This window comes from Notamacropus eugenii, chromosome 5 (assembly GCF_028372415.1).
Source record: "Notamacropus eugenii isolate mMacEug1 chromosome 5, mMacEug1.pri_v2, whole genome shotgun sequence".
Lineage (NCBI taxonomy): Eukaryota > Metazoa > Chordata > Mammalia > Diprotodontia > Macropodidae > Notamacropus > Notamacropus eugenii.
The window spans coordinates 117,744,555-117,766,670 of NC_092876.1; the positions used below are offsets into that span (position 1 = coordinate 117,744,555).

General features: G+C 37.5%; 1 protein-coding gene across 14 annotated transcripts in view; it reads left to right on the top strand.

Moving 5' to 3' along the window:
- Nucleotides 1–22,116, top strand: part of DLG2 (discs large MAGUK scaffold protein 2) — a 1,590,913-nt gene that overhangs the window by 831,918 nt on the left and 736,879 nt on the right. For all 14 annotated transcript variants that reach the window (XM_072610680.1, XM_072610682.1, XM_072610692.1 and 11 more), the window contains one exon: nt 2,414–2,583. In XM_072610680.1, coding sequence (XP_072466781.1) covers nt 2,414–2,583 — 170 coding nt within the window. The remainder of the gene's footprint in view (nt 1–2,413; nt 2,584–22,116) is intronic.

Sequence of the window (22,116 nt, forward strand, 5' to 3'; positions counted from 1 at the left end):
CCTATACCAATTAAATCACATATCAATTACTATCCCTATTTCTATCAGAAAGAGTCCTACTTAGCTAAAGGTAATTATCATATTCCATATATATTCCATATATTCCATACAGAATGTATTATAAGTTTGAAATTGGTTGGTAAGCATGGAAAAGGAAAAAGAAGATTAATTTTTTTCTTTTCCTCTTCCCCTCCCCATCAATGATCTAATTTCCTTAATGCCTCTATTTTCAGCTAAGTGTTTGGAGGAGAGCAGACTACCACATGAATAGCTATCTCTCAACTCTGTGAGAAGTATTTGGAATTTTTTAAAAGGTTACTTTTTAATCAAATTCATCTTTCACTTGGTATTTCAGATTCCAGTAATAAAATGAAATGAAAGATTCAGGCAGCATAAGGAAAGATCTTATGAGGCTGAGAAATGGCAATTTTATAGGAAGAACAACTCTATGTGGGATCCTATCAAAGGTGGTCACACACTCACATCCTTTGCAGATTCTCCAAGTTGGTTCTCTCCTATGCTTCTGGAACAACTGTTGTTGTATAGTTGTTTTTCAGTCCTATCCAACTCTTCATGATCCCTTTTGGGATTTTCTTGGCAAAGATACTGGAATGGTTTGACATTTTCTTCTCTAGCTCATTTTACAGATGAGGAAACTGAGGCAAGCATGATTAAATGACTTTCTTAGGGTCACACAGTTAGTAAGTGTCTGAGACCAGATTTCAACTCAGGTCTTCCTGACCCCAAGCCCAGTCGTCTCTTCACTGGGCCAACTAGTTTCCACTGAATGATTTAATAATGAAACCATGGATCCTTTAAAATTGCTATATTCTTTTAAATGAGGTCTCCTACAGAAGAAGGGACTTGGGGACAGAAGAGTGGGGCAGCAGGACTATTTATAAGTCTGCACCATTTGTAAATTGGGATGTGACTGTCTTTTTTTATATGTAGCTATCATTCTAAATATAGAGATATCTGTGAGGTAGTGAAATGAAAAGTGCATTATTACTCAGGGAAAGCTTCCCAGAGAAGCAATCAAGTTCAGGCAATCTAAGACAGTTTGTGTTTTCCATTGCTTTTCCTTTCTTGAAAAGCATAATCCAAACAAAGGAAGGCTTTCAGGGAAGATGTACTTAGTGAGCTGTGCCTCAGTTAAAATCAGCCTGAAATGAGAAGTTAAAAATACCCCTAGAGATCCAGGGATCTCTATCCACTAGTGCTTATGGAAACCCAGCTCCTCATTTTTCCAGACTTTCTCTGCAGAGGAAGCACCTCATTTGCTGGGGATCTTTTGTGCTTTTCCCCATATTTCAGGGATGTCTGTGTGTGAACCAGATCGCCCATCTGTTCTCTGTCACTCTTGCTAGATGATCAGACCCTCTTGTTTTTCAGGCCCACATGGGATTAGAGCATCATAGACCTAAAGCAATAAAGGATTAGAGAAACCATCTAGTCCAGGGGTGGGGAATCTGTGGCTTCAGGGTCACATGTGGCTTTCTAGACCCTCAAGTGTGGCCCTTTGACTGAATCCAAACTTCACAGAACTGCACTTGAGGTACTAGAGGGCCACATGTGACCTTGAGGTCACAGGTTCACCACCCCTGATCCAATATTCTTATTTTACATAAAATGAAATTGAGGCCTATTGAGGTTGTGTGACTTGTCCAAAGTCACATAGTTGAAAAGTGACCAAGGCAGGATTCAAACTCAGGGCCTCATTCTAAATCCATTGTTTTTTCTAGCTATACCAGGAATTCTTAATCTGGATCTCATACATTTCCTTTCTCTTAATCTTGGTAATTATATTTCAACATAATTTATTTCCTTTATAATCCTTTGTTTTATTCATTTGGAAACATTATTTTGAAAAGGGATCTATAGGCTCCATCAGGCTGTCCAGTAAACTCTCAACACAGTAAAGATTAACAACCCCTGATATTCTATGTTATTTTTACCATGCCATTCCTGGTTTCTTTTACACTACTTCTGTTTTCAGGTGATTATATATCATATACTAAAGCCTCCTTCCACTCACTATGGTTCTTGCTATTTCTTGAGGGGTTAAAATAGAAAATCGTACCTATCAATGCCTGGGAATTAGCTCTCTGATTCTTACTAGGTCTGCTTTTAGAGCTGATCATGTTAACTATTTTTCCAAGATTTTATGAGTTTGAAGTTGAGTTCAGCTAAGTTGGTACTGAGATGTTATCAATGACATTTTGTATTTTATTGCTTCCCCCTCCATGGGTCTTCAGTATTTTGATATCCACTAAAACTTTATTCTTTTCAGCTAGGATTTCCTCATTATTACTTAATAAATTTTCCCCTTTCAGTAACATTTGACTTGTTTTATGTCTGATTTTCAGGAAGCAAAGATTTGCTTTTAATCCTGGGTTCCTTTCTTTCCTTATAGGGTCAATGACTGTATCTTGCGGGTAAATGAGGTGGATGTCTCAGAAGTCTCCCACAGTAAAGCAGTGGAGGCACTCAAGGAGGCAGGTTCGATAGTCCGACTGTATGTTCGTCGAAGGCGGCCTATTTTGGAGACAGTTGTAGAAATCAAACTTTTCAAAGGTCCTAAAGGTAACTATTTTTAACTTCATCTAAAACATTCTTCGTCAGAACTATTTCATAACACATAACCAACAGTGCTTCCTCACGGCTTGATAGTTGAAGAGTCCTCTTACGCTTGACTTTTTTCTCAACAACATAGATACGTAGATTTTAAAGCTGGAACTTTATCTACTAAAAAGATATTTATAAGACATACACACCTTCACACACACACATACACACACATACAGAGGGAGAAATTTCAGTGCAACAGATATTTATTAAGTTATCTACCGTGGACAGAGTTTTGTTCTAAGGCTTTAGGATAAATAAATAACTTAGAATCTAAACTATGATAAAGCATAGTCCCTGCCCTCGCAGACCTTATAGTCTCTCATTCAGTTTGGATCAGCTTTACATTCCAGTAAATCCTAGATGATTCCCAATAATCCCAACTATGTTTTTTAAGTACTCAGTTATGGTAGTAGTATGATGGAGCTTTGAATGTACTGTCACATTCCCTCCTTGTCAGTGAGTCAATTATTTATTAAGCACTTAGTGTGTACAAGGCAATGCACTAAATGATTCAGGATACAAAGAAAGACAAAAAACCACCCCTGTCCTCAAGGAATGTTCATTCAATGGGGAGGAGGGCATATGAGTAACTGAGTATATACAAGATAGATGTAGAGTAGAAGACAGTCATCTGAAGGGAGGAATACAATGTGGCTAGCTCTCCAAGTGTGTCTTCCTGGTAATTATCCAAAGTTCCAAGGACATTCTTCCAGACTTCTTGATGTTGTATACATATTAATGGAAGACATGTTCCTGGTGTGTGGCTTGATCACAACCTTTTCCAGTCATGCGTCTTTCTGCTTATATCATTTACAGTGGCTAGAGCTCTGGGCCTCGAATCAGATAGTTCAAATTCAATCTCAGATACTTACAAGCTGTGTCACCCCGGGCAAGACACTTAACTTCTCTTTGCCTCAAGTTCTTACAGAATGGGGATAGTAATAGCTTCTACCTCCCAGGGTTGTTGTGAGGACCAGTAATTATAAAGTTTTTAGCACAGTACCTAGAACTCTAAGCATTATGTTAATGTTTGCTATTGTTGTTTACACTGTCCCTCCTGGGCCCTTCTTCTTTAGTAATATGTGACAGCCGACTCATCTCTACCATGCCCTTTGTACTTCAGGGAACCTGCAGTCTTGTATTTGGAGACTGGAGTAGTATCCCATAACTCCCATCAATGTAATATGACTACAAGAATATTGGTGTTTAAAATATGGGCCTTCATTTCTGGGAGATGGTTGTGGTCATTTATAGCAACACTCTAAAATGTGCCACAGTCAATCCTATCTGCTCTCCCGGTGTATTGTCCTTGGGAATTATCTGTCCATGGTACTTTCTTGTCATACATCTCAACGTAATGATAACCAACATAATGATCCCTGGCATAATGATAGAATCCATGAGCTGTGCTCAGCCTTGCAGATTGCCTCCCTCTGTGACCCACTCCAGATTCCTTATTATTATTCCAATGGAATTCCATTATTCTATCCATATCTTCCTCATTTTGTGTCCTATTCCTTCTCTCTAGTAGCAGTTGTCCACCCTGTCCTTCTGTTGCATCACCTGATTACATTTTAGAAGCCATCTGCTCTTTTTCTCTAGCAAATGTTTGCAGAAATTCTAGCAGAGATTTAGAATATTGTCACAGGAGCAGAGATTTAGGGCTGGAAAGGGAAATTGGAGGTTATCTAGTCCAACACCCTCATTTACAAATGAAGACACTGAGATCCAGAAAATTTAAGTGAATTGCTTGACCTTGTAGGGGCACTTAGGTGGTGCCATAATGCATAGAGCATTGGACCTGAAGTCAGGAAGACCTGAATTCAAATCTGAACTTAGACCCTCACTAACTGTGTGACATTGGGCAAGGCATTTAACCTTTGTCTGCCTCAGTTTCCTAAACTGTAAAATCAAGATAGTAATAGCACCTACATCCCAAGGTTGTTGTAAAGATCAAATGAGATAATGAGTGTAAAGCATTTACCACAGTAGTGGACACATAGTAGGTGCTTAATAAATGCTTATTGCCTTCCTCCTTTCTTCTCCTCTTCCTTCCTTCCTTCCAGTATCATAGAGCAGAAAGGGGACTCAATAGCCATCATACAGCTGTCTCTCAGAGATGAGAAACTGGAGGGAGGTTAAGTAATTTGCCTGAAGTCACACCAATCATGTCAGATGCAGGATTCAAACCCTGATCCTCTCATTCCAGGGCCAGTGGCCTTTCTGCTGTGTGCTTCTGAAAAGAAATTCTGAGAAATAAAATGTCCTCTTGTCCTACATGCATCTATGTGTGTGCGTGTATTTGTGTGTGCATGGGTGCCTGTGCTTTCTTGCTAGGAATAACTCTGTCTGATAATTGGATAAAGGAGACAACCATGCATAGGGAAACACCTCATGCCCCAAGTTCATGAGGCAATAAAACATATTTGGAGATAAAAAATTGAAGTGCAGTCTGTGGGGGCACATGTGGTTTATCAGTAAATATAGCACGTTGAACATATGTGTCTATCAAGTGACTTTCCCTAATACCCTGGAAGCTAGAATTTAGGAGGAGCAATCTGAAGGAGGCCTGTGTTTAAGCAACTGAAAAGCACCTAGTTTCTGTGGCCTGAGGCAAAGAAACATAAGACCCAAGAAAATATGAGGCTGGCTGTTTTAAGGTTTGCATGATGTCCTGAGAAATCATTTAGCTGAACCAAAGCCACAGTGTAAAAATAAAGATGAAAAACTGCCCCTTTGTTCACTAAAGTTCGCCTGCAGCCTTTCCAGAAACTTGCCAGTGGCTAGTGTTGTTACACTATGATTATAATAGCTTGCATTTCTGTAGTGATTTCCTCCCAGAAAATGTATGCAGCAAAGCCTAGTATTATTTTCCCTATTTTGCAAATGAGGAAAGGGAGGCTTATAGTGTGGTAAAGTGATTTGCCCTAGACTGCCAAGTTAATGACCAAGCTAGGGCATGAATTCACCTACGCATCGTGTCTCTGAAGTCTGAAGTGATTTGTCTATAGGATGCATTCAACAGCGAACTGCAACCATTTTTCCTATGGTTTCCCAAATGTTTCTAAAGATGGTCATGTATGGATATACAAACACGTACAATAACATTGCACTTCATTGGAGGTCACATTTCCAGCTGAATTTGCCACTCAAGATATAGCTAAAGAACAAGCAAAAAATTCTTTGCAGAGACAACAGAATTATCACAAAACTCATATGCTTTATTGCATCTGTCTCCACAAAATGACCTAAGTATCTCAGATTATTTCCATACTGTATTACAACTCCACATATGTGTATGTGTTTATCAGTACCACATTACATATTTATATAATTGCTTTAAGGTTTATAAAACACTTTCCACAATAATTCTGAAATAGTGTCAGTATTAGCAGGGCAGCTCCATTATGGAGTGGATAGAGTGCCCCCCTGTACTCAGGAAGATTACTCTCTTGAATTCAAATCCAGCCTCAGATGTTTGCTAGCTGTGTGACCCTGGGCAGGTCACGTCACCGTTAGTTTACTGTTTACCTCAGTTTTGCCATCAGTGAAATGAACTGGACAAGGAAAAGGCAAACCACTCCAGTATCTCTGCCAAGAAAACCACAAACGGGGGTCGCAAGAAGTCAGACACAATGGAAAATGACTGGACAACAACAGTAACTGCAACAAATATTAGTACTCTGCCTTACAGGTAGGGAAACTGAGGTTCAATGAAAATGAAAATTGCCCTTATAGAGTCCATGAGTTTTATGATATCTATTCTGCAGCATAGAGACTTTTCCTCCCAGCTTCTTCACCATATTATGGGTGATTGAACTTTTTTGGAAATCTAACATTCAGATAAGTTGAATATTAGTATGTGTTAATTTATTTTAATAAATGTTTATGTGACCAATATATTCATCATTGAGATAGGTGATGCAGTGGATAGACCATTAGACCTAGAGGCAAGAAGGTTGGGTTCGAATACAGCCTCAGTCACTAGCTGTATGGCCCTGGGAAAGTCACTTAGCTTCTGTCTGCCTCAGTTTCTTTAACTGTAAAATGGGAATAATACTGTACTTGCCTCTCAAGGTTGTTGTGAGGATCAAATGAGATATTCACAAAGCACTTAGCACAGTACCTAGAACATAGTAGGTATTAATAATTGTCTGTTTTCCCTTCCTTTTCTTTCTTTCCTCATCACTTGCTATGTTATATACCCACTAGTCATAGTTTTAAACTAAAGAGCTTCTAGGCCTGACTTCAAGCATATGCATTATAAGGTTTTCAATTGGATTCTATGGTCCAAAGAGCCCTGAGTTAGGAGTCAGATAGGTTTACTGTGGTGCTAGCTCAGCTATTTCCTAGCTGTATGAACTTGACCTTTCCCTTATTTGGTTTCAGCTCTCTCTCCAGTAAAAGGCAGAATTAGACTGGTGGATCTTTGAGGTGTCTTCCAGTCATCATTTCTATGATCTTTAATTCTAGCAGTGAAAGCTATCCAGATAAGATCAGTAGGTTATCCTCAGCTAGTTTATATTACTGGCTATCAGAAGATGAAAACTTCCGATCCAGTTTCTAAGGTTGACATTTTCTCATATGTGGGATAGGCTTTAGGTTTGGAGGTTTTCTAGAATATGGACTCCTTTCTTGAAGTTAAAGCACTTAACTCCCCTCACATTCTCTCCATATCAGAAATCTGGAGACCAGGAGCTATCTTTCTCTTCATTTGTTTATTCCTTTTACGTGAATACTCTCTGATCAGCTTCCTTCCTCCAACTACCACCCTGACATCCTCCTAGTAGTTTGCTAGAACAGCATTCCCACCTTTAATAGTAATAGCTATAATAACTAATATTTATGTACCGACTACCATGTGCTAGGCACTAGGAAAGCATTTTACAAATATCTCATTTGATTCTCACAGCAACACTGTGAGGTAGGTACTATTATTATCTCCATTTTACATATGAGGAAACTGAGGCAAATAGACTTTAAGTGACTGGCCCAGGATCGTACAGATAGTAAAGGGAAGAGACAAAATTTCAACTTGGATCTTCCTGACTGTAGATCCAACACTCTATCCATTGTGCCACCTAGCTATCCATACCCACCACTTTAGCCTCTCTTTTTTTGCCAACTATATACTACCCAGAATATCTAAAAGCCTGCAGTTCACTTTTGCATTCGCTCTGGCAAGTATATCTTGACTTTCTTAAAATCTCTGTTTTCCCCTCTGTTCAATAAGAACATTACCAAGGTATTCTTTTCCCTTTTGGATTTCATCTCACCAATATTGGCTATTTTGAATTGTTCAGACATGAGATAGGCAGGTATTTTTAGTACTAACAACAGACTTTCGTGGCTATGAGTCTTCATGGCAGCTAGGTGGTACGGCCGATAGAGCACTGACCCTGGAGTCAGGAATACCTGAGTACCAGTCCTGCAGTCAGGAAGACTCATCTTTCCGAAGTCAAATCTAGCTTCAGACACTAGCTATATGACCCTGGGCAAGTCACCTAACTCTGCCTCAGTTTCCTCAATTGTAAAATAAGAATAACAATAGCACCTCCCTCCCAGGGTTGTTGTTAGCATCAAAGGAGACAGTATTTGTAAAGTACTTAGCATAGTACCTGGCACATAGTCGGCACATCGTGAATGCTTATTTCTTTGATATCATTTGCTTATTTTATTATTATTATTATTATTAATTATTATTATTTTTATTAATGCTTGTTTCTGTGGTATTGGAAGGCTGCTAATTTGACTGGGAATGGCCACTAATTATGACCATCTTTCACTCCATGAGGCAGATTGTAAAGTTTGCTTTGTTTTCTTCTATGAGTGTTTTTCTCTCATGGAGGGCAAAGCTTTACTCTGAGCTGAGGACAAAGTGCTGGGAAAGCTTTCTGAATATAAAACCGTAAGTGGACCTATTAATGATGAAAGACTCTTCAGATCCCTGGTTTGACTTTAATAGGGCTGGATGGCAAATTCAGCTGCTTCACGTGATGTCTAAGAACACTGCATTTTCTTCTGAGTAGATCAATTTTTCAGCACTTTGTAATTCCTCAAATCATTTCCCCTTAGAACAGAGGGCAAATTACTTGAACATATATACAATGCGATATTTTATTGACGTGAAATACATTCTCATCCAAAAGAAAGTGCTTACTATTTATGTTATGCTACAAGGTAAAAACATCATGAAATTTAGATCTAGAAAAACCATGAGAGAATATCAGCCATAACCAGGTCATTGTACAGCAAAAGAAAAAGTGACTTGCCCACCAAGGTCATATCAGTAAGCACTGAAGGTGGGCTTCAAACTCAAAAACATGAATACAGTCTTAGATTGCCATTAATAGAGGTCTAGTTTCCAGAATAGTGGTGGTGGTAGAGGTTGGTTTATCAGACTATATTAGGATTATTGCATTCAATCCTGGGCATTTCCATTTGTGGACAAACTGGAGAACACCGAAAAAAAGCCAATTGAGATGATTAAAATAAAAAGACTTCAGAGAGGTGGAAATTGACGTAATACAGAACAAAAGAACTTCCTAGTGATTAAGTCTTTCAAAAGAAAAGAATGATTAGACTCAGAAGGGGTTTTCTCAACATTAGGCCAGCCAAGTGGAGCAAAAAGGAAGCCAGAGCCCTAGACTTGGGGTCAGGAAGGCTAAAAATCTGAATCCTGCCTCCAATTCTTACTAGCTGTGTGATCCTGTCACAAAGTGACTAACCCTTCTCAGCCTCATTTTTTTCATCTGTGAAATGGGGAGAATAATAGCCCATACCTTATAGGTTCTTATGGAGATTCACACTATTTTCCATACCTTAAAGCACCAGCTGTCATTATTCCTGGAAGTCTTCAAATGTAAGCAGGTTAGTCTCTTACCAGGAAAGTTCCAGAGAGGATTCTTGCTCAGCTAATTTGATTATTTCTGGAGATCCTTTGGACTCAACGATTCTGTGAGGCTGAAATCCAGAGAGACATAAATAGTTTGTACATAGAGGAGTAATAAGGCTAGATTTCTTCATTGTCAAGGTTATTTTGGCACCCCTGTGACATATTGGAGACATAAAGCATTAGAAACAAAAGAGACTATTGCAATCTTCCAGTTAACTAGTGATTAAGCTAGGGTGGTAACAGCATGAATGTGGCACAGACCACAAAAAAGAAAGAAAGTGTAGAGAGATGTGAGGGAGAGAAGATTCCAAGATTACCACTCTAGATTTTGGAGCCTTGGTGGCTGAAAAGACAATGTTGCCATCAACAGAGCAGCCAGTCTTGCACAGAATCTTAGATTTGGAACCTATAAGTTATTCTGCTTAGTTTAGAGGCCAGGGCACATCATGTCTCCTCCAGGATAAACGGATCACTTAAAATCTCATCACCATGGAGATTGATTCCTCCCTCAAATTCTTCCACCCTTCTCGTTAAATGGCTGGAGAATGAAACAAAGACTTCCTTTATAAGACTTTGCAGATAACTTTCCATTTTCCACCAGCAGTTCTACTTAGCTTCAACTCCACAGAATTTCATATTTCCTGGTTCTGCCCCCCATCCTCATCTTTTTCCTTTCTGTGTGGCCTTCCTTCATTAGATTATAAACACCCTGAGGGCCAGGGTGTTTTTCTTATATGTGTTCCTAGCACTTGATACTGTATCTGGCACATAGTAAACAAGAAACATAAATGTTTATCGAATTAAATTGAATTGGAAAGAAGGGACCTCAGAGACTCTGTAGCTAAACCTACACCTGAATACAATTTCTCTATCTATCATCTCTAGCATCCTGCTTAAAAGCAAAGGCTCCCCAGGAAAGGAAACCCACTCTCTTACTTTTGGAAGATTCTTTCTTACTTCAAGCCTAAAATCTGCCTTTCTGCTTGTTCAACTGCTCTTCCTAATCCTATCTTTTGGGGTCTTATGGTCTTGTAGGCTTTCCACATATAGCATTTGAAATACTTAAATGGTGCTATTACACCTCCCTTTCTCCTCATACCCTGTTCCCACTAAAGTGTCTCTTTTCCAGGATAAACAATTTCTTCAAGTGATCATCCCATGACATGATCTCATGACCCTTTACCAGCTTGTAACTCTCCAATCTATCAATGAATACCCTTTTAGACATGTGACTCCCAGAACTAAGCATACTTCTCCAACTGTGGTCTGACTAGAGCAGAATGCAGTTTCTCTTCCCTAGTTTTATACACTCTGCTCTTCTCATCTAGCTTCAAATTGTGGGCTCCTTCAGATAGCATTTCACATTGTTCATTTGTATATGGAGTCTGTAGTCTAATAACACTTCAAGATCTTTTTCTGACCCACTGCTGTCTAAGTCTACTGTTACTCAGCTTGTACTTGTGAACTTTTTGTTTTTTTTCTTTGGAACCCAAGTGTATACTTTTAAATTGGACCTTACTAAATTTTATATTATTAGATGCAATCCAATATTCTAGCCTTTTGAGATCTCTTGGAGACTCTGACTCATCCAATATGGTAGGTATCTTTCCAAGTCTGGGCCATCTGTAGATTTGATAAGCATTCCATTCATGTCTTTATTCAAGTCTGAAAAAAATGTTAAACAGTCGAGGGCCAGACAAGGATCAGGAGTTGAAAGGAACAGTAAGTTTAGTGAGGAAGATAATTAGTTCCATTTTGGACATATTGGGTTTGAAATGCTGAAAGCACGATTTTTCTCTCTCCCTCACTGGAGCATTGTTCATTCTTGATCATCTCTATAGCAATGAATTCTTGGATCATAGGACTTTCTTGAAGTTAACATTTGGTCATATTTTATTATACTAGGAATAAATGAACTTTCCTTAAGACTTTGTAGCCGATGATTTGCTGCTTTTGAAAAAAGAGTTTCAAATATTGTCAGTGTTTCTCCCCCTTCCCTCCCACCCCATGTATCATATATTATAATCTTGCAATAAGGCAAATGATTTTGATTACATTTGAATGAAGTTTGTGTAAATGAATTTTCTCTTCCCCTCCCCTCACTGCCCCCAGGACAGAGTTGCTATCGTATTGACTGGCTAAGATGCAGTTAAATGCTGTTTAAAGCAAGTCCTTTTCATTAAATGTGCTATCAGTGAATTCTCAAAAACACTTTTGAACTTTTAAAAAATCCAGTGACTTTCAAGACAGAAAGAATCAGAAATAAAGAGGAAGAATGGAATTTCAGTTTGTTAAAATTTAAAAAATGTTCCCAAGGCAAAATAAATCCTAGTTATCCCATGGGAGTTAAATACAGCCAAGTATGGGGACATCCCAAAGTGTTTCCCCAACCAACATTGTCATAAAAGCATTATTATGAACTATTCTAGTTAACTATTATAATATTTATATTATATATGTCCTTTAATCATTCTGTCTTATAATTAGGCAGATTGAGAGAGACCAGTCCAATTGAGGGCTAGCCCTTTTCTCCAGCAGCCTCATCATGCAGCCTTAGTAGTGTCTCCCCAGTGCTCTTGGCTCAGTTATTCTAGGTACTGATGGTTCTCCTTGGCCTTTACCCCTACTCTACTTCTGCATCATGGCTCTCTATGCTTGGATTCATCTCCCATCCTTTCTATCCCTGCCCCCCCAACCAACCTTCTAACCAACATAGCACTCACTACTTGCTGCAGTGCCCTGTGTTATCTCCCACTCCTTAGCTTGGTGGAGTTACTCCACCTTGATCTGACTCTGCACATACTCATCATAAGTCCCTACCGCTTCTTACTCATGCTGCCTCCTCTTCCATCTCCTACTAATTGCAAAATCTAATTTTCTCCTTCCCATGCCCTCACAAATTTAGTATTGCCTATCCCAAGAATCATAGAAACAGAAATCTATACTCTACAGCTAGAAAGGACATCAAAAGCCATCTATTCTAACACCTTCATGTTACAGAGGTAGCTAGGTGCTACAGTGGATAAAGCGCAGGGTCTAGAGTCAGGAAGATCTGAGTTCGGAATTCACCTCAGACACCCTGTGACCTTGGTCAAGTCACTTAACTGATATCTACTTCAGTTTCCTCAACCATAAAATAGGGATAATAATAGCACTTGCCCCTCCCCCTGGGTTACTGTGAAGATCAAATGCTTAGCATAGAATCTAGCACTTAGTAAGAAGCTTAATAAATGCTTATTTACTTTCTCCCTTCCTTCCTGCCTACCTAGCTGAAACTCGGTAGAAGTGGGGTTTTATCCCAGTTTCTCTGACTCCAGAGTTGATGTTTCTTTGTATCTCACTGGTGGCTCAACTACTACTCTACGGAGCTCTTTCTTTGGAATTAATTACTCCTTTGATGATAGTTTGCCTAAAATTATATTGCTATAGATTTAGGGTGGATTATTACCTTTATCTGTAATATGGGATATGTAAGTATTCAATATCAAAGTAGCCTTTAAGTCTTTTATGTAAAATATAAAGCTATGATGAATTCTGATATTTGAAATACCATAAATATTTGTAACATAGTTTCAAGGACCTCTGTACTGCTCTTTAAAAACCTGAGGTTAAAGAGAAAATAAGTGTAAGCATAATGGGAAAAATGAAAGCTCTTCTTTTTTTCTCCCTAAAACACCTTTATACCCTCAGAATATCCTATAATAGTATTGGCCTAAATTGAAGCACAACAAGCCAAAAGGCAACATTGTTCAGTTATTGCTGACTCTTTGTGATGCCATTTGGGGTTTTCTTGGCAAAGATACTGGAGTGGTTTGCCCTTTCCTACTTCAGCTCATTTTACAGAGGAGGAACTAAGGTAAACAGAGTTAAGTGACTTAACCCAGGATCACTTAGCTAGAAAGTTTCTGAGACCAGATTTGAACTGAGGAAGATGAGTCTTCCTGACTCCAAACCCAATGCTCTATCCATTGTGCCACCTAGTTACCCCTAAAAGGCAATGACTTATGCTAAATTTATCAAGCCCACAGCTAAATACATTTGGCTTCCAAAGTCATTGACTGGCATACATTAGATTCTTCTTCTTTTATGGAACATTGTCATCTAGTAAAACCAAAACCAGTAGAATAGCTCATTCGTGAATTTTGCTTCAGAGCCTGGATAAGCTATCAGTCAGAAGCCTTGTTCTGCATTGCCATGGTGCCTGAATATAACTGAATTACAGTTGTATACTCCATGCAGGTTCTTTATCAGTGCAGAATACAGTGTGAAATTAAATCACTATTTTCAGCTCCCACAAAGCTGGCTGCTTTCTACATTTTTTTCTTTTTAATTTATTTTTTTGTTTATTTCTAAAGGTGAACTTTAAGTGTAGGATTTTCCACCCACACTCAGATTATTGTAATCATGGAAGGCCCAAATACCTGGAGAGGATAAATCAATTGAAAGGATAAACTAGGCACAAATAAAATTTTAATCAATTTGAGAGGAGTTAAAAGCTTTGTTCCTTGGATGAAAAATGGTGCCACACAGGAAACATCTCATGATTGGCTAAAAGAGTCAGGCATTTAGCTGGGCCTACATATGAGAGTGAGGAAGTTCAGAGTGCTAAGCAACAGCAGTGAACCTATAAAGTGGTGGACAAATGCACTGGTAAAGGGACCCTAAGAAGAAATTGCTTTTGGGGACAGGAGATTGAGTTTCTTATATACATCTCATTAACCATGTGATGGCCTTCTGATCTTTAGGAAGTCAGAAGATCTAGAAATATGAGAGAGTAGCAAGGTCCCTGGATCAGCAGTGGCTGGTGGTATTGTTTGCATCAGAAGCTTAAAATTACATGGAAGATAAACTATACAAATCAAGGAAAGTCAGCTTTAGGATTCTATAAGAATATTGCTGTTTTGTGCCCAGCAAAGTGTTATGCTGAAGGCCCTTCTCATGATTCTTCCCCAAAGGGAGAAGAGGACTTGTATCTAGGGAGAAGAGTCTTCCTGATTCCACGAATCAGTCTATTCACTGTACCACCTAGCTGCCCTAAAGGAGAGCTACCTGATTGGTAGACTGAAAGTCATGTCATGTGAGGAACATTTGAAGGATGGAAATGTTTAGCTTGGAGGAAAGAAGATATCATGGGGGCATATAATCATTGTTTTCAAATATTTAAGAGGTTGGCAAGCAGGGGAAAAGGGGGAGGGTTTGACTAGAGTTGTTCTATTTAACCCCAGAAGGCAGTAGTAGTAGTAGTAGTAGTAATAGTAGTAGTAGTAGTAGTAGTAGTATTAGTAGTAGTAGTAGTAGTAGTAGTAGTAGTAGTAGTAGTAGTAGTAGTAGTAGTAGTAGTACTAGTAATAGGGCAGCTAGGTGGCCCAGTGGATAGAGTATCAGACCAAGAGTCAGGAAGAATCATTTATATGAGTTCAAATCCAACTTCAGACACTTACTAGCTGTGTGACCCTATGTAAGTCACTTAACCCTGTTTGCTTCAGTCTCCTCATCTGAAAATTATTAAACTAGAGAAGAAAATGGCAAACCTCCCCAGCATCTCTACAAAGAAATGGGATCAGGAAGACTTGGACAAGACTGAAGCAACTGAACAATAACAACTAGTAGTACTCGTAGTAGGAGCGACTTGCCTTTATATAACAACGTGCTTTGCAAACATTATTTTAGGTTCACAACAACTCTGGGAAGTAGGTGCTATTATTCTCATTTTACAGAGGGAGCTGAGGTATACAGAAGTTAAGTGACTTGCTCAGGGTCACACAGATAGTAAAGTGTTTGAGACAGGATTCAAACTCAGTTTTTCCTGACTCCAAATCCACGTCTATCCACTATACCACCAAGCTTCAGTAGGGATCATGGATAGAAGCTGAAAAGAAACAGATTTAATAAATGTCAATGTAATAAACTATTTTCTAGCAGTAGAAGCAGGCTGCCTGACAAAGTGCTTCATGGTCCTTCTCCAGAAGTATTTAAACAGAAGTTGAATGACCGTATTTGAGGACTGGGCATAAGGAGTATAGTTGGACCAAGTGATCTATGTAACTCCTTGCACCTCTGAGAGTCTTATGTTGAATATATTTCACACACACACATACACACACACACACACACACACACATACACATCTTATATTTAAAGGATGAGAGAGGAAGGAAAGAGGGAAAGAAGGAAAGAAAGAAGGATCAAAGGAAGGAACAAAGAGAGGGAAGGAGGGAAAGAAGAAGGGAGGAAAGGAAAACAAGAAGGAAAGAGAAATAAAAACTAAAGAGGATCTATACAGAATGATGAATAGATATAAATCAGCATAGCAGGAAAAAGGGTTATGGACAGAATGTTCCACAGTTTGAATTTCTGTTTATAACAACAATAATGCTAACATAACAAGGCAATACATTAACATGAAAGATAAAGCTTTGTTTTGCTTTGTTTCACTATGTGTGGTGTCATTTCCCTTAACTTAATGCATTTACTTTCCCTACATTTATTAGGATAATATCACTAGACTTGTTCTCTGAATTTTAAAGAGGAATATGGAGTAACTAGAATGGTACCAGATAAAAGTTAATAAAGTAAAGGAGGAATGGGAAAGAGGATACTTCTTATCCCTTAAAGCCGAATTCAGTTGAAGTCGGTCCTGATTAATCTTAGGCCCTTGTCACATTCATGAACCCTTATTATCTGTTCCATTCATTTCAGGTATATCATAGATTGGTTTTTATGTTAATTATGCTTTGTAAACTCAACTAGACTATAATTTCCTTAACGACATGAATTATGTCTTTTCTCAGTCTGAACATCATCATGCCAAAAATGAGTTTCCATAAGAATAACTGTCATATTCAAAAACATAGAACAAAAACTGTAACTTTAACGTAAAAGCCAAAACAATTATTATTAATTATTATATTCATTAATAATAATTAACATTTGTATGGTGCTTTACGTGTGTCAGACCCTGTGCTTAAGACTTTACAATTATTACCTCTTTTAATTTTAACAATAATCCTAGGAGTTCAGTACTATTATTATCCCCATTTTACAGATGAGGAAATTGAGATAAGCACATTAAATTATTTGCCCAGAGTTACACAGCTAGTAAGTGTTTGAGGCTGAATATGAACTCAGGTCTTCCTGACCCCAGGGTCAGCACTCCATTCATGGTGTACCTAGCTGTTCACAAATCTGTATCGGCATTTATCTCTATCTCTGTCTATATCTATCTCTCTATACATACGTAGATACATAACATACATATATAATGACTGTATTTCAATATAATTTGCTTGCTTTGTAATCCTACATGGCTAAGTTTAAACATTTAAAAACATTATTCTGAAAAGAGATAAATAGGCTTCCCTAGATTGCCAGAGATATCTGTGGTACACAAAGATTAAGAGCTCTCCAATTACTATAAGATTACTGATCCATTGAAGCATCATACTATGCTAATTAATAATGTGGCATTTGCATATTTATGTCTGATAAAAAAAATTAAGCTAAAAGAGTTTGTGACCTGCTTAAGGTTGTGTAGCTAGAAAGTGGCAAACCCAGGACTGAAACCCACATCTTCTAAGTAGATCATGACTCATTTCACTATACCACAAACATATTTTACAGTAGAAAATATTTCTGTAATAGTAAAATGTAATGATTTATTATGGAATTATTTGGCAAGCAGAAAATGGTATGTATGTATAAACTAGTGATGACAGCATTATTTTATCTTTAACCAGGATAGAAACAATGGGATTCTCAATATTTCAGACTTCCAACCAGTGGTCTATGCATACTAAGCACCATCTGAGTGGTAACACTTTGGCACAAATACGATCTCAGTTTTGTCTTCTTCCTGACTCAATTTCAGGTCTTATGAGAAAAATTACATAGTGTTCCTTCCAAGAGATCTCCCAACTTCAGTGACTCCATCTGGAGTACTTTGTTACCCTTCTATTTCTTTGTGGATTTGATCACTTCACATATGATTCATATAATCTGATTGGATCATTACCTCAGTGAATGTTTAGTCTGGTGTAGTTAAGTAGACATAAAACATTTATTAAGGGTTTACTCTATATCAGGCACTGTGAGAATTGTTGATGATACAAAGCAAGGTAAAAATTTGGTCACTGCCTCAAGGAGCTCACATTCTAATGGGGAAGGAAATGTCTTGGTGTTGCAACATATAAACCAGTCACATTCAAGATGTGTGTATATGTATGTATATGTATATACATATGATTTATATTACATATGTATATATCTGTGCACATTCACGTATGTGAATAATTCTAAATAGGAGGTAATCTCAGAGGAAGTGACAGGCAGCAAGGACATAAGGGAAGCCAAGAGACTTAGATGAAGAGGAAGAGTATTTCAGACATGGAGGACCTCCAGTGGGAAGGCAGAGTCAGGAGACAGCAAGAATAGGAGATGGTGAGAGCTGCAAGAAGAGCAGAGTTGCTAGATTTTAGACTATGAAGAGGAAAATAAAGTAGTTAAGAGGACTAGAAAAGAATCAGAATCCTTTCTTTATCACATTTGACAAGTCACCATCCATCCTTTGCTTACAGAACTCCAATGGGCAGAGGGAGCCCATTTCACTTTCAGATAGATAGCTCTCTTGGGTAACTTTTTACATTGAGGTCATTTGTGTCAAACCCAAATCTACTACTTTTGTAGCTTCTACTCATTACGCCTTGTTCTGCCCTTAGGGATCAAGTAGAACAAATCTAACTCCTTTTCTTCATGGCCTTCCTTCATATCCATTAACAGAGTTAACACCTAACCATTCCTGTATGTTTTCTAGAGACTAAATAGCCATAGTTACTTCAGATGATGCTCATGATACGGTGAATTCACGGTCTTTCACTATTTTAGTTGCCTTCTTCTAGACACCCTCCAGTTTCCCATCATAAAATGAATGGATTACAAAGTTCGAGAAGTCATCTGATTAAGGTAGAATGCAAATGGATGATCATTTCCTTATTCTTTGATGTCATCTGTCTCTTAATACCACCACAGGCTAGATGAGCTCTTTTGGCGGCCGTAGTACATGGTTGACTTGTGAATTTTGCAGTCCACTAAAACCCCTGGGTTTTTTTTGTTTTCATACAAACTCTCTAGCCATACTCCCCTAAATTTTATATGTGAAGTTGAATTTTTGAATCCAAATATAGCAACTTAATTTACCCCTATTAGGATTCATCTTATTTGCCACAATCTGGTATTTTAGAAAAAGAATTCTTTGTTTATTCACTTTTTCTCTTTTTTATTTTCCAAATTTATTAATTTATTTGTTTTCACTTTTCAACAATCCCTTCCATAAGTTCTAAATTTTCTCCTCCTTCTTTCCTCCTCCTTCCCCAAAGACAGTATGCAATCTTATATGGGCTTTACACATATATTCTTATTAAACACATTTTCATATTAGTCATGTTTCATAGAGGAATTAAAATGAATGGAAGAAAGCATGAGAAAAAATAAACAAAACCAAACATAACAAAAGAGAAACTAGTCTGTTTCATTCTGCGTTCTGACTCCATAGTTCTTTCTCTGGCTGTGGATGGCATTTTGTATCATGAGTCCTTTGGAAATGTTTTAGGTCCTTGCATTGCTGTGAAGGGCTAAGTCAGATTTATGGAAAACGGAGAAATTTACGACCAAACAAGAAATAGTTAATTCATATTTTACTTTATGGTTTGGTCCACACTCTCTCCCTCTCATGTTTCTTTGAGAAAGCAAGAAAAACAAAATTCATTACAAATATGCAAATTCAAATAAAAATATTCCCAAACTGGTCCTGTCCATATGGAAAAAAATATTCGAACCTGCATCCTTGAGTCTATCACCTCTCTATTTGGAGGTGTATAGCATGTTTAATCATGAATCCTCTGCAATTGTTAGAATATAGAATCTTAACCTGGGAATAGATTCTAGCTGGACTATGAACATGGAAAGAAAAAAAAAATCTTTATTTTCATTGACCTTTAGCTTCCTTCATAATCCTCTATATTTTCTTGCATTTCATTTGAAAACATAGTTCTTTTGGAAAGCAATGTGGAATTATGCCCAAAGAGCTATAAAACTGCGTATACCCTTTGACTCAGCAATACCGCTATTAAGACTGTTTCCCAAGGCTATTAGGGAAAAAGGAAAAGAACTATATATTATAAAATATTTATAGCAGCTCTTTCTAAGGTGGCAAAGAACTAGAAAATGAGGGGATATCCATCAATTGATAATGGTTAAACAAGTTGTGGTATATGATTGGTAATGGAATACTACTGTACTATAAGAAATGATAAGCAAATTGATTTTAGGAAAAAATGTGGAAAGACTTGTATGAAATAATGCAAAATGAAATGAACAGAACCAGGAGAATATTATGTACAGTATACAGTTGTATACAGCAATGTTGTTCTAAGAGTAACTGAGAGTAACTAAGCTCTTCTAAATAATATGATCATTCAAATCAACTATGAAGGCCCTTAGAAGGGAAAACACTATCCACCTCTAGAGAAAGAACTGATATATGGAAGTATATATTTTATGGTTCTACATATAGATTTCTATCAAATGTTAGCCTTCTCTACTACGAGGTTGGGAGGGAAGAAAGGAGGGAGGGAGACAACTCAGAACCCCAAATATAACAAAAAATAAAGAAAATTTTTGGTGTGATATAAATTTTCATATCAAATTTAGTAAGCATGTTATTCCCTCCTTCAGCCACATGTGCAGAGAATAGCTTCATTTTTCCCCTCTCCCCTTCTCCCTTTTCTAAATACTGACATTTTCAACCAGTCCATTATCTATCTCTCCCAGCTTATTTTAATCTACAAATTTGGTAATATTCTTTATCCAAATCACTTATTTAAAAATGATTACAGGGTTTAGCATAGGTGACTATGTCTCAATCATTCTACTTTCAAGTTGACCTCAAATCTTTGATGTATGGTCTTTGGGTCTAGCCATTGAACAGCTTGCAATTCTACCCAATCATCCTACTATTTAGTTACCATCTTTTCCACAAGACTATGACTTATGATGTGCTTAGTGAATGATAAAAATATCAGACATCCTCACAGTGGTTTATGATTTACAAAGCACTTTCCTCTGAATGCTGGTCTGCTGTACATCACACTACCTGCCAACATATAACATTTCATTTGATCTTCACCATATTCCTAGGAGTTCAGTAGGTAATCTTATTGCTAACAATCTATCCTATAGTTTTGTTATGAATAAATTGTGTTGTAAATCTTAAAATGTTGTGGAAGAGAGAATTACTGTTGATATCCCCAATTTGCAGACAAGAAAAGTGAGGAATAGTGAGGTTAAGTGATTTGCAGAGTCAGAAAGTAACCAGAGATTTTCTTGACCCCAAATCCAGTTAATCCAAACATCCACAATTTTATGAGGAAAGATACTATGGCACTAACTTTTGCTAATTTTCTAAATTTATATGACTGTCTACTTCAGGCTCTAGAAATTTACGCATATATCTAGTGTATTGTCAATAATTATTGACTTGTTCACAGACATAGAAATAGAAATTGACCAATGGAGAATTTGAACTCAGGTCTTACTAACTCTAAGTCCAATACTTAATTTGTTATATCATTCTGCCTGTCAAGGGAAGTTTTCTTGAGGTGGGGACTTTGCCAACATTTGTTAATTCTATCACTTTGTTTCCATGAAAATAAAAATTTGAAATAGTTCATATTAAGGTGTTATTTCTTCAGATCTGTGTTTCTCATTTTGGATAACTTCGGTATAGAAAATAATTATAGCCATCCCAGAACACTGAGCCCAAGTTAAGAAATTTAGAGTCCAGTGACAAATTCTGACCTTTTGTCTAGTTTACGCAAACTATTTCATCTTTTGAGCACTCTTCAGAGCCAGGACAAGCATTTCTGCATTCTACACAATGTTTAGAAAATTACAGTCCTCTCCTCTCCCTTGAAAATCTTGCTCCCCCCAAATAACTCCTTAACCCCCACCCTGCCATGGGTATTGTCAACATTTTAAACCTTTATTTTATCCCACTGTAACTTGTTAAAAATAAATGATTTTGTATCTAGGAAAGTACAATTTTCTGACATTAAAAACATGTGACTCTATAAGAAATGTCCATGGTGCCCTAATCCTCTCTACCCTCTATGTCAAATTCTAACTAGCTGCCTCTTTCACCTTCTATTTTTGGCTCTGTTGTCATAGGTTCCCTTTTTTGCTTTCTTCCTCCAAAGAATATTGAGAAAATTAAAGCAGAAAGAAATGTCATAAAAGAACCTTTTAAGCTATTAAAAACTTTATTCATAATAAAATGGAATGAAATATGATACTCTAGGTTGCCAAAATGTGTCACTTGCTTACATACTGTCTTTTGCCTTTTGTCAGTTTGTCAAATTTATCAAATTGATGACTATTGACCTCTGTCTCTAGATCCATACACATGTTTGTGCATTGATGTTCATTCATTAATGAGATTGGGTAGTTTCTCTTGCTTCTTTGCTGAACAAATTCAGGGACATTACCAATAAATTCCAATCACAGGCTGTTACTTTTATGTTTTTAGAAGTTACATCACTCTG